The sequence below is a fragment of the Musca domestica genome, unplaced genomic scaffold (genome assembly GCF_030504385.1).
Source record: "Musca domestica strain aabys unplaced genomic scaffold, Musca_domestica.polishedcontigs.V.1.1 1, whole genome shotgun sequence".
Lineage (NCBI taxonomy): Eukaryota > Metazoa > Arthropoda > Insecta > Diptera > Muscidae > Musca > Musca domestica.
Genome location: NW_026712114.1, coordinates 24,760,740 through 24,773,920, shown reverse-complemented (window position 1 = coordinate 24,773,920; position 13,181 = coordinate 24,760,740). Strand labels below are relative to the sequence as shown.

The following is a 13,181-nucleotide window of genomic DNA, read 5'->3' as shown; positions in this document are numbered from 1 at the left end:
AGTTGCTCTCTCGCTGGAATTGATTCATTGTTGTTGAAGAAGGAGAAATGCAAAATTTCCACTGGAAAGTGAATGAGGGGTAATGGAGTTGATAAGAGATTTTCATTTACTTCTTACTCTCTTGAAAGTTCATTTTAAGAAGGGAAAATTTCAGTGAGGTGAAAGCTCCTTATTTAAAACTCGTAGAACTTTACCTTCAAATCAAAATATGAAACAAGAGAATAATTTATTAATACCCATGGGATGGAAATAAGTGTTAAATTAAAAATTCTTACAAACATTATATTTTGAATTATTTAAATTATGTTATATGATTTATGACAGGTTAACACTTAAAAGTGGCGCACAGTGCTACATTATCTCTTTTTCGGGCCAAAAATCTGTAAATTTCAAAGTTAACATTTTCAATTTTTTTACGCGGTATGTGGTATCATATATTTGAGTATTTGTTTGTAATCAATAAATGTGGAGACACCATTACTTGGGCGCCATTTCAAAACTTGGATCTTTATTGAACAGCCACAGACGGCGGAAAAAATTGCTAGTGACTTTCAAAATACCTAAGATTGAGTCTTCTGTCAAAACATGAAACGAAATCGAAAAATTGTTCCAGGTCATGGAGAATCCTAATTGGGAAATTCATTCATGGAGAAGCATAATTCGAAAATAGAAGTCAATTCTATTCAAAATTGCTGCTGAAACCTTCAAAACACAATAAACCAGACCTTCACTGAATATTTTCTGCAGGAAGGGTTCATATCCTCTAAACACCCGAAACTAAGGTATCGTTAGGATAAGTTAGGTTAAATAAATCTATGTATAGTTAAAAATATAGAGGAGGCCGGTCTGGTCTACCCCATAACCATTTTTGACTCTTGGAGAAGTTGGCTAGGGTCGGAGGTTCCGTTTCCAAGATTTCGTAGGCTTTCAGCTTTCTACGTCTTTCATCAGAAAAAAAGGGAGCACTGCAGAGGTTATGCTCATGCGGAATGCAATATCATCCTTCCCCGCAGACTGAATGCAAGGTGCAGCAGTACAATAGTCTGATTGGGCCCAGGAGTGAACCCTACAAAAACTGAACAGTGCTATCCACTAGAAAGCTCAAACTAGATCAATTTTCGTTACCAGTATTGAATAGTGTACGCTTTTGAACCAGCGTTTAAACTTGGGTAGAAACACCGAGTATCGCACGAACAAAAAATCTTATTGCCCTCTATACATACAGGAACGCTATAGGAAAGAGCTGAGGGTTTCGACCACAAATCATACATGGGATGTACGTCACAGAAGCCTTACCATTTCTGACCTATGGGTGTTTTGCTCATAGGTCGCTCATGTCCCAATTAACCACTTTATTGATAACTGGATCTCTCGAGAGCACTCCTCAATCCGCATTTAACGTGATGCTAAACATCCAGCCATTGTATGTGTTGGCTTAGTTTCAAACATCAAGAGTGCGTTGAAACTACGACAAGCGGGAGCATAACACACTTCGCGTTTTGGTCATGCAGGAATCCCGGACATACACAGAAGCGGGAATATTTTAGATGAAGGTGATACAATTAGTGTTCCCATGTTTACCCCTTCTGACTTCAATTTGATTGACGTAATTATGCCGAAGGGAGACGCTTGGGCTACTGATGCACATCCTCTGGACGAGCCATATGGGCATATTCTGTCAAAATCCAATCATTAAACGCTCAAATACGCTTAATGACAACTGCAGCGAAAATTCTCCCAATCAATAAGGTTACGGCTAATTGATACAGAACTTTGTTCCAGCATAACAGGACCAGTGACTATATATGCCAATAGTCAGGCGACCCTCAAGGCTATCAAGTCGAGTGTCATTAAATCAAGAGCTATTCTTGACTGAAAGAAAGCCTATATTGAAATACGTGAATTCATTAAGCTTTGTTGGATCCCATGAATGAAACGGCGGGCGGCTCGGGGTGGTTCCGAGTCAATAAATCTACCGATGAAAGAGATTCGAAAAGGCTCTGATCGACGAAGCTGGCAGATGATTGCATCAGGAAACCGATTGCAAAATATCTAGAAGCATCTGATCGGCAATCTCGAAAAAATAACGTGTGTTCTTCTTTTAATAACTAGGTCCGATGTAAGAACCGTGGTGGGCATATCTCAATATGCCACTGCAGTATCAAATATCTGACCTCTAGGTGGAATAACGTTGTATAAGAACGATTGAAAATCTAAAAAAAAACTGCAACCAAATTCAGACTGCTGTCATTTCTAAGCCACTCATCCGACAGCTGTTAATATTATTCCAGTGACAGATCATTATATTGTTTACAAGCGTACAAAAGCAATTTAGTGAGAATTTTCCAGAAAGAAAGGTATTCGTGATGGAATTCAAGCGTGATAATGTGATTTCTTTCTATTTGGCTGGAATCTTTTGTGTCTCGTACCATCGATCGTTACCCTGATACCAGTAGCGTAGCCCGACGTCAAGGAAGTGGACGGAAGAAAAAAGCAACATCAGCAGAAATGGTTCGAAAAGTAAAGAAGCGACTTGATCGGAACCCGCATCGCAGTGGCCGAAAAATGGCTCGTGAGCTGAATATATCTCAATATTCCATTCGGCAAATATTTAAAAATGAGCTCGGCGTAAAACCATTGAAATTCCAAAATGTGCAAGAACTTACACCGCAACAGAAAGAAAATAGACTTAAAAGAGCTAAAGAGTTGCTTCGCTTGGCCGAAAGTGGTGAACTGCCGAATTTGGTTTTCTCCGATGAGAAAACATTCGTTGTCCAGCAGCTTGTGAACAAACAAAATGATCGTGTTTACTTGACAAAGAGGTTAGCTGAAAATGTGCACCTTCGGTTGGCTACCAGAAGTCAAGCGCCAGCCATGGTATTGGTGTGGGCCGCCATAACAGCCGATGGTCGCTCTCCGCTCGTATTAATCGACCGTGGCATCAGAATAAATGCCAAATATTATCGCGAAAATATTTTGGAGGATGTATTAAAGTATTTGGCACGCAAAAATTTTGGCCGCAGACCTAGGACATTCCTAGAGGACTCAGCACACGACACCCAAGAACGGTTACAAAATGAGGTTACTCGCTTCATTTCCAGCGCACAATTGCCACCAAAATCTCCGAACAAATATAAACTTATTCTAAAATTTGATGCTATTTCCGACATTTTTTGCTTTCATTCAATAGAATTAAAAAAATGATTGAAATGATGAATGGCATTTGACTTTGTTTCAGTTTTTTTTTTCTCACCCTGTACTATCCAATAGGCGTTGGATATCAATGAAGCGAAAAACAGCGGAACCAAGTAGACAACGGTTTGTGATCGGCAAGAGTAAGGTATACTCCATTTCGAACAAAAACTTTAAAACTCCTATTCGGCGGCATAGCAAAAGTAAGTAAGTAATTTGAGTAAGCTCAAATTTTCCTAATCTAAGGAGTGCTTCACTACAATTCGAGCGAGTTTAATTTTTTGCACTAATTATAGCGAGTTTATCGGAGGTCTGGTAGCAAGTTAAATTGAAAATTAGAATAAACAGTGTTAAACAGGTGATCGAGCGAGTATAGAAGTGTATTTGGACTGAAAGAGGACACACTCATCCAACTACGTTGAGAGATATTTCATTCCGCAAAATAGGGGTTTTGGCCAGGCAATTCAATAGCTACACCATATTTTTATACCCCCACAATGGAAACCTATTTATGTTGGCCTAGAAATGGTCAAAGTTTGAGATCACCTTTACGTGGTCAAAGTCTCAGCATATTTTCAACATCACACTCTGATAGCACTTCTTAGCAGCATAGCGATGATAAGTAATCTTCCCTTCTGCCTTTTGGGATAATCAATACAAAAGCGGTTAAAATAACTGATGCAACTCTACGGATCAACCACCATTTCACCATTACATAAGAGGAAAGAATTAAAAAACTAATTTTCTTATATATTGTGTTTTATCTTCATTTGTAAAACTACAAAAAGTATACATTAAAATACATTAATATAAAACAATTTATATAGAAACTAAATTACAGATTTATTTTTAAGTTTTTTGCCAAATTTCATTTTCTTCTTTTTGGGTTCATTGTCCGATTTTAGTGCCTCCAAGGGTTCATCTAAACGTTTTACGCCACTAAAAAAAGCAACAGAAATTAAATCAAATCTAATAAATTTGTAATGTCTAATTACCTTTTAACAGATATTAACTTTGGTTTGCCATCTTTGCCCGACAATGCCTTAGACCAATCCTCATCACTTCCCTTGATCGCGAACTCTTTGAGACTTTCCATTTTCAAACGTTTCAAATCGTCTTTTTGTTTCTTTGTTATTTGTTTGGCAGTCTCTTCAAGTTCTTCATTGAGCGATAATGAAATGGGTTCAAAATCATCGCCCCGCTTTAATTTAGTTTCACTAATCATGGTACTCTCAATGTGACCCTCAATAACATTGGAGAAATATTTCGATGATTTTTTAATTAAATCATAGAATTTGGCCAATATTTGATTGCCTGGCATATTCAGCTCTTCGGCAATGCCATCAACGGTTTTACCTTGCACACCAATTGCCAATAATATTGCCTTTTGTAGTGTATCAATTTGCAGTTCAGATATTTTACCTTGGAAATATAAATAACTAATATCGGAGGTAAGATCCAATATTAAACGATATTCAATTTGATTGCGGGAATATGACTCCAAACGTTGCAAATCATGTGGCAGGAAATAGGCGTCCAAAACTTGTTTATTAAGTTCCTCCTGCTGTAGCTTTACCCATTTGTTGTCGAGCAAAGAGAGTGCCAAACTGGTGGGGAATTCTCTAAAGGTTTTACCCAAAAGTTTTAGAACACGACGCCTAAAGTCATTGAAATATAAGCTAAGCCATTCGGCACTGACTTTTTCTGTAAGGCTTCCTGATTTGTCTAGCGTGTGTAACATAATGCAAGAATGTTCACCAGTCAAATCATTGGCTTTCTGGCTGAGATAGACAGGAACATAACCTAAATTCTTCCAGAATTTCAATAGCTCCTGTGTCAGACCATATGAGGTACCCAAGTAGTCTATGTTTTCGGGTAAACGTTCATTTAAACGTTTCAAAAGGGTGGGTATTTTACGTCTAGGACGTATTTGTTCTTTGAGCAAACCAACATCTTCCTCCTCAACTTCTTCGATACCTAATGAGGAAAGAAGAATAAATTAGTTGTGTTCCCATTTGAGCATTAGTTACACTTACCATTGTCTTCATTGAGACCATTGTTTTCATTTAAATCTGTAAATTTGCCTCCATAGTAATCTTTCAACAATTTTAAAGCTCTTTTACCATAGCCCATCTGAAAGTGGAAATTTTCGAAAAATTTAGATATTATTTTTTTTTTTTTTTTCAATTTAAATCTCTAATGTCTGCTACAAATTGTTAAGATGATAATCATAAACCAAATGACATCCAGAACCCCATTATAAAAATTAATATTGATTCTATCTTCCATGGAACACAACTCACCCTTTGATAGTTAGGATGTGTAGCAACGCGCACTACTCTCACACCAGCCAATTTAGGGAATTCTCGATCACCATACTGTTCCGAAACATTCCAAGGTATTAAATCACCACTAGCTTTCTTACCCCTGCCCAAAGAATCAGTAATGGTATGTGAAGATATTTCACCTTCCAAAGCCACTTGGATAACTACCAAAATTTCTGGTAATTGATCTTTACGTTGAATGGGACCCAGTAGACAGAATAAATGATGGGCTGGTGCATCACTCATCATTTGCAGATCATTGGGACTGTTCTTGTAATGGGATGAAACATAGATCGAAACCAATCGATGTAAAAATGATTCAGCTGCCTTGTGATATGAAAACAAGGCATCACGATCAATGTAGTACAGTTCACATGCATCAGGTGTGGGACAACCTGAACTGATATTTGGCACAGTACTGGTGGCATCCAGACAAAGTAAATTAATAAGCCAGCTCTCAATGTCATCACCTTGCGTGTAACGGATGGACTCATCGAGTTTAATCTATTAAAAGAAAAAAGTATAAATAAATATAATTTATAAAATTTCAAAAAATTATCCTACCGGCGGTGGTGCTGAATTTTCCTTTTGCAATTGTGAAATCAGCTTCAAACTAAGCGATCTTCCCGTACCCTCATAACCATTAATTGTGGAAGCCATAAATATCAAGTAGGGTCCAATCATTTTCTTTACCAACGGCAAAGGAATGGCAGCTGCCTCATCAATCAACAAAAGATCAGCAGCATTCAACAGATGTGTATCATTGGGTGCAATATATTGAATCGTTTGGCGATTGGAACGGGTAATATTAATGCGTATAATGGCTTTCTTATAATCTGGATTGGTCGAACGTATAATTGTATAGTCAGTATGTTCCTGATATTCCAAAGCATCGAAGCCTTTTAATACGAATTCGAAGAGAGTAATTAAATTCTCTGGATGGGGTGAAGTCACATAGATATTGACATAACCGAAAGCTACCGCAGCGGCAATTGAAAGACCCATGGCGGCAGATTTACCGCGACCACGAGCAGCGGTCAAAGAAGTGGGTGGTCTGAAAGAACAAAGAGTTGTAAGCCTGGATTTCAAAACACAATAATAATTCTTACTTTAGTTGTTTTTCGGCCAAAGCATCAATGAACTGGGCCACTGCCTTGGCTTGGTCATATGTTTTACATAGATTTACAAGAGGTCCCGCTGGGGGAGTGTCACGTAAGCTCTCCTTCAATTCCACCAGCAGATCGTTATTTTCAGACTTGGTGATTTCAGCAGGCTGAAGACAAAAATAACATCTTATTAACATAAACCTTTATTACATTAATAGATTACTTACATTAACCGGAACAACATTCGCTGTCTTTGAACTTAGGGGTAAAACAGTTAAATCATCATTGACCACCAAACAACGTTTACAATCGGCCAAAGACAATATAAGACGTTCATTAAAACGACATGTCACCGTTTGATGAGCCTCGGTACGGAAACGTTTGTGCACATCCATACTCATGGTGTACAATTGTTTCAAAGAATTCAATGTTTTCAACAACAATATAATCAAACCGCCACCCTCTACAGTTTCCACTGTACGAGCCAATAAATTTGGTGTTAGAGCTTCAAAATCTTGCAAAACGCAAACACCATAAGTTCTACCCAATATGGCATGTGTCTCGGAATAGTAACGACCATGAATTGTGGTCGACACCCGGAAGGTATCAAACAGGTCGGCATCGTTGATGTCAATTTTACCAGCAGCTATTTTCTTGGCACGTTTCTTGCCATGACTAAAAATTAAATAAAAATATAATATCAATGGAATTTCAGTGGGAAAAAAACACCCTGCACTTACTTGGAAATAGCCTCATCCTTATTCTTGTAGCACCACAAAACTGAGGGTCTAGCTTTTACTGTGGACTTGGTCAAAATGTCATAGAGTATGGGCACTTGATCTCTAGCCTTGTCACCGATAATAATAAACATAGTACGATGTCCCAATTTCACGCCATTCTCAATCATAACACGAATGCGATTATCAATTTTCTTCTTAACCATTTTGTAAAGTTATATTTTATTAAATTCTTATTTAAAAAATGCAATTAAACAAATAAAATCGGCAACAGTTCCTATCCCGTCAAAGTGAGTTGCACGTGTTAGTTTTGTTTTGTTTTCACTCGCCTCCTCATCTCATTCTAAAACGGCGTTGCCACCTGTAAAATACTAAAAAAAGTGTTGTCAATAATGGTACTTTAAAACGCCAATTTAGTAAATCGAAGAAGTACAGAAATTTGACAGAAAAATGGGTTTGGTCATGTTTTAATAGAAAATAAATGCAGAGTAATCAACTATTAAAAAATTTAGTGTTTGCACGACTTCTGCACACTTTCCCCATATCTCTGACATCCAGACATTTTGTACCTATTTTTTAATTTTTTTGGTTATCTTAAAATTGAAAATGTATCGAAAAAATGTCTGTAGGCCGTTCATATATCAAATATATCAAAAGGAACTAGAAAGTGGTTAATTCTTTTAAAAACTTCACCCAAATGTTTTTTTCGTCGTGGAGTAAAATATCAGTAGTAAATTTTAAATAGTAAAAAGTAATATCATCAAAGCCCTATCGTTGTTTTTTTTTAATTGACATTTCTTTACTTTTTAAAAAATTCCATTTCGCATTTTCAAAGTATATTAATTCCAATTATGGAGTTGAAATACAATATTACTTATAATTTAATTGGGAAATGTCCATACATAAAATAAGATCATTGTTACACGTGATTTTTTTGAAGGGAATATTTGAAGAAGTACGATCCAATAATGTCAACTGTCCATAAACTGCGCCTGTATGCATTAGTAGCTTTTGCCATGCCAAAATTGACAATTCCGTTTATTTATGTACCAATTGAGCCAAAAATGTGTTTTCGTAGCAAAACACGCATTTTGATAAAAATGTAAATTATTTGCAAGAGTTATTCCTTTGCAAGTCGATTCATTATTAAAAAATTAGACCAAAGTGATGATGTTTGACAGTGAAACAAAACATAAAACTTGAGCGAGTTTTTTTTTAACTACCCTATATATTTTTTAATCACCCTATTATTTTTTCCTTTAAATATTTCCTATAAAAGACAACTACATGTATTAATGGTTCCATAAAAAATACCCTGATGACGCTTTTGAGTATCATAACATTGGCAACACTATTTATGGCTGTCATTCAGTTCTCAATGTTTACAATTTCTTCACATGTGCTTGTGTTTTGTTTTCATTTCTCACTTTGATTCCTGAAAGGTCGAAAAAGTTGAAATTTAAGAATAACAAGAATATATAATAAATTTATTGCTGAATAATCTATTTCCCCAAAATGTCTTCTTGGAAAAAGGCATCGAAGAGCAATCAAAAAGTCCACAGGGAAAGACATCAGCCAGAGTCACGAGCACATCTTGGTCTCCTAGAAAAGAAGAAAGATTATCGCAAACGAGCCCGGGATGCTGAGCGTAAGGCCAAGACTTTGCAATTGTTGCACAAACGTGCTCTGAATAAAAATCCCGATGAATTCTATCATCATATGATACGTTCCAAGTTGCATGATGGTGAACATCATGAAGAACAAGGCGAAAAGGATGAGCACAGTAAGGAACAGTTAGCTTTGATGGAGACACAAGATATCAAATATATCACAATGAAACGTACAATGGAAGCTAAGAAAATTAAACGATTACAATCTCAGCTGCACATGATCGATTTCGCCAATACTGTGCCCAATAAACATTTATTCTTTGAAGATGAACCGAAGAAAAATGCTGAATATGTTGAGGCTAAGGAGCTAAGTGATATGGAACTGGCGGAACGTTTGGAAACCCATCCCAGTATGTTGGATAGAAAAACAAATCGTCCCAGATTGAAGGATTTGGAAAAGTTGCAAATACCTGTTTTAAGTCCAGAGGTAATGAAATTAAATTTTGAAATGAAATCAATATGTTTATTGCTTTAATTTGCTTGCAGGAAATCAAAAAGGCTAACCTTTTGAAACTGCAGTCATATCAAGAACTTTCGAAACGTATAGAACGTGAGAAGGAATTGGCAGTTGTGCAACAGAAACTTGAAATTAAAAAGGCTCTGCAACAGCCTCGCTTGCTGAAACCTAGGAAAAAGAAACCTGGCACTAAGGATTCTGCACCCGTTTATAAATTCTCTTACGAACGTAAGAAGTAATTGGAGAGTACATTTAATAAAAAAACTGAAACATCCTACATTTACTTTAGTAGATTCAGGAAAAAACTTAATTTGAGGGCAGGATACAATTTTGTTGACTTAACATATTTTTTTTCCTTATTTATTATAGAATTTTTTTTAAATACTTAATAACCATATTTCTTATTTAATTCGGTAATACCATCTCCAGTTTGATTTTCTGGTGGTACCCATTTGGCATATTTATCCGATGATTCATATTCAATGTCGTCCTCCATTTCAGCTTCACGTTTAGTGCGTTGTCGGTTGCGTTGCCTTTTCTTCTTGGGGCATTCATTAAGATTTGAGTCTTTCTTTTCATCTTTGCTAGGAGCATCTGATTTGCATTGTTCTTTCTTATTTTCTGGTTCACTATTGCATTCAACCTTTGGGACTATCTTTTCAGTACATTCATCCATTTTTGAGGATTCCTTGGATGGAGATTCACTCCTTTCTTCATCCACATCTAATGATGGTTTAATTAGATTTGGTTTATCTTCCTGATTCTCTAGATTTCTTTCGAATATTTCATCAATATTAACTTTTGATTCCGCTTTGTGTTTTTCATCATCTACAACTTTAGTTTCGACGCTATCTTCTTCTTCTACCTCCTCTTCGTCGGATGCCAACTGAGCAGGCGGTTTTGAACTTTTACTTGCACTGCTGTTCTCTAGGGGTTTAACAATTTTAAATTTACTAAATTGATTACGTTTGCCAATCATTGGCAATTGCCTTTTCTTCACTTCTCCTTGCGCCTGTTCGCTTTTGCTTTGTTCTAAAGGATTTCTCATAAAGGGTAAATCAACTGGTTTCGCTATCTTTAGCAGTCTCTGATTTCGTTGTATTTCCGTTTTCAAACGCAACTCTTCGAGCTATAAAAGATAAAGTATAAAATCATTTCTTGCTTGAGTCATTTTCCAATCTTTAATCTCCCTACCCTTAACTTTTTTATTTCTATTTTATCCACAGGCGTTTCTTTTGCTTGTAAGTTTTCCATATAACTATCTAGGTCATCATTGGATTCCTCATTTTCTTTTTGTGTTTTGAGCAGCTTTTGTTTCTCTTGGTATGCAGAGATATTTGCCTGGACTTGTTGAAGTTCTTTATTCAATTCATTCTCTTGTTTTAGCTAAAAATAATTATAAGAAATAATTTATTAATAGTACAAAATATAAAACCCAGTTACGCACTTACCAAATCTTCATATGTCAATGTGACATTTGTAGTGGTATTACTTCTTCGTTGTTTCTTCCTTGCCACATCTCCGGTACGATCCCAAAACTCATCATCATCTGAATCGGAATCTTTCGATTTTTGCTTACGCTTTTGGGGTTCCTGGTTAGCCTGTCTAAGGACACCATGACGATCGAGTATGCGACATGCTTCTAAGGCACACTGGACCACACATTCCTTCTTCTTTCCCTTATGTACAACTTCAGCAACAATTGGACGACCATTGTCATCATCCAAAGGTAGTTCTACGCGACAGACAAATGAACCCGCAGACATTTCATCACACTTATATTCCAAATCCAAGCCTTCACGTTCAAAATATCCCCTTAATGTTTTCTTGGGATCATCGAGGAAAAGTTCTTCATTATTTGTGGCAGCAAATGGATTATGGGCTAAATCAGTTTCCTCATCGGCATCGTCAGTCATGCCCCAGCTACATCCCTCATTTCGTTCCCTTTCTGCAGCTTCTTCTGCCAAACGTTTCTTTTCCAGTGCAGCTTCCTCCAAATCCCGTTGGCGTTTTGCCTTTAGCTCCGTTATTGTCAATTCTGATTCAGGTTCTTCATCCTCTGTTGGTCCCTGGAGAATATAAGATCTGGTACTGGCTCCCAAACGTAAAATATGTCCGACACGTATTCGAATATACACCTTGGCGGGTATTCTTTGCTTGTTCAAAAAAGTTCCGTGGGTGCTGTCCAAATCATAAATATACCATCCTTCCGGTGGTCCCTTAGTTTTCTCCTCACTTATCTCCTCTTTTTCCTCCTCAGCATCATCATCTTTATCACCGCCCTGTGTTGCAGTTTCCTTGGGCCTATACTGCAAAACCGCATGAAATCTTGATATGGTTGGATGGGCCATTTCTATATCATTCTCCGGCAAGCGACCGAACGTCCAAAGTGGTTTTGTTTGTAAGTCTTTGACTTCATCTATGATTTGACCCGATTTTAGAACTTCAAAGGCATAACTACATTTTTGGGGAGGATTTCTGGACCACAGTGGAACTTTGTAGGGACATGTTTGGGGTGGCTTATTAGTTGCCGGTAGATTTTTTAGAGCTTCTTCTTTTACTACGGCTTTCTCTTCAGTGCTCGGTTTTTTGAATTCTTCTTTTGTTTTCTCTGTTTTCCCAGCGGGAGCAACCGGAAGAGTTGGTTTTTTAAATTCCTCCATAAGTAGTGGCTTGAAACGTTTAAAAAAATAAAGTTATGAAAATACTTTTGGTTAAAGGAATGTTTACCAAATGTCAAATTGGTTTTGTTGGGTAATGTCAATCTGTTATCGCCAGTTAGGAGAAGGGGATATCTTGATAACAAACCGCCTTGTCTTTACCCGTTCCTTTCCAAGATGAAAACAAAAGTTTTAGGGGATTGTAGATCGACAATTGGACGGCTATAGGTTTTTAAGAATCGACTTTTGCCGAAAATCCAGATGAGAGGACATATATCAGGGATGGAAAGTATAGATGTTTTATAGCAAATAAAGAAAATATATTGCAACAAAAGAATGAGACTCCAAAAATGTGATAAATTTGTAAATTATTATGTCACTCAGGAGAAAATGATTTATGCCTGCTATACACCGGCGTCTTAATCATTCGTTTTACGAGAATTTGTCATTTTTATACATTAAAAGGAGTTGACAATCAAAATATCATAGCGTTTGAAGTAGAGATTGACGCAGGAAGACAAAGAAGTAAAACTGTAAAACCTTTGTGTGCAACAATTAAACAGCCAACGCATGTTTCGTGATGTGTTTCGCTGTCAAATATTTTCAGTTTGTTCCATAATTTAACCATGAATTGATTTTTTTTCCTTATGAAAATGCGTGACTTGTTAAGAAAAACCATCGTGCTTTTTTAAATTTTTTGTTTCCTTATTTATGGTTTACATTATTCAATACACCATGTCTTGAAGAAATAAACAAGATTCAAGGTGGAGTAAAACAGGTAACAGCAAGTGTTGTTGTACAACAGACGAAACAACAACCACATACTAATTTGTTTTTGTAATACATGTGCCAAAAATGTAATCAACACTATTTAATTTTCAATAAATTACTTGAATTTCAAAAATGTACATATTTGGAATTTAGATATTTGCCGGAGAATAGTTCTTTAAATATATAATTTTAGTGCTTTCATATTATTCCCCTGAATCCCAGGATTCCCATTTCGACAGTGAAATATTGTCAAATTAACAATTT

The 13,181-nt window shown here is 36.5% G+C and overlaps 3 protein-coding genes across 4 annotated transcripts; 1 reads left to right on the top strand and 2 right to left on the bottom strand.

Moving 5' to 3' along the window:
* Positions 1-3,921: 3,921 nt before the first annotated feature.
* Positions 3,922-7,686, bottom strand: LOC101900793 (RNA cytidine acetyltransferase). The gene is made up of 8 exons (XM_005184724.4): positions 7,363-7,686; positions 6,850-7,297; positions 6,626-6,789; positions 6,081-6,570; positions 5,496-6,020; positions 5,229-5,325; positions 4,188-5,169; positions 3,922-4,131 (listed from the first exon to the last, which is right to left on the bottom strand). Exons 1-8 carry the CDS (start codon positions 7,563-7,565, stop codon positions 4,023-4,025), a joined length of 3,018 nt encoding a protein of 1,005 aa, XP_005184781.1. The 5' UTR covers positions 7,566-7,686; the 3' UTR covers positions 3,922-4,022.
* Positions 7,687-8,747: 1,061 nt separating this feature from the next.
* LOC101898955 (probable U3 small nucleolar RNA-associated protein 11) lies at positions 8,748-9,763 on the top strand. Its single transcript, XM_005184713.4, has 2 exons — positions 8,748-9,456; positions 9,516-9,763. Exons 1-2 carry the CDS (start codon positions 8,875-8,877, stop codon positions 9,723-9,725), a joined length of 792 nt encoding a protein of 263 aa, XP_005184770.1. The 5' UTR covers positions 8,748-8,874; the 3' UTR covers positions 9,726-9,763.
* LOC101899238 (kanadaptin) lies at positions 9,762-12,412 on the bottom strand. 2 transcript variants are annotated; one of them, XM_020037173.2, is made up of 4 exons: positions 12,309-12,412; positions 10,938-12,158; positions 10,681-10,872; positions 9,762-10,615 (listed from the first exon to the last, which is right to left on the bottom strand). In XM_020037173.2, exons 2-4 carry the CDS (start codon positions 12,147-12,149, stop codon positions 9,872-9,874), a joined length of 2,148 nt encoding a protein of 715 aa, XP_019892732.1. In that variant the 5' UTR covers positions 12,150-12,158; positions 12,309-12,412; the 3' UTR covers positions 9,762-9,871. The 2 variants fall into 2 exon arrangements, with proteins under 2 accessions (XP_019892732.1, XP_005184772.1); XM_005184715.4 differs by having other exon boundaries at positions 12,217-12,374.
* Positions 12,413-13,181: the final 769 nt, after the last annotated feature.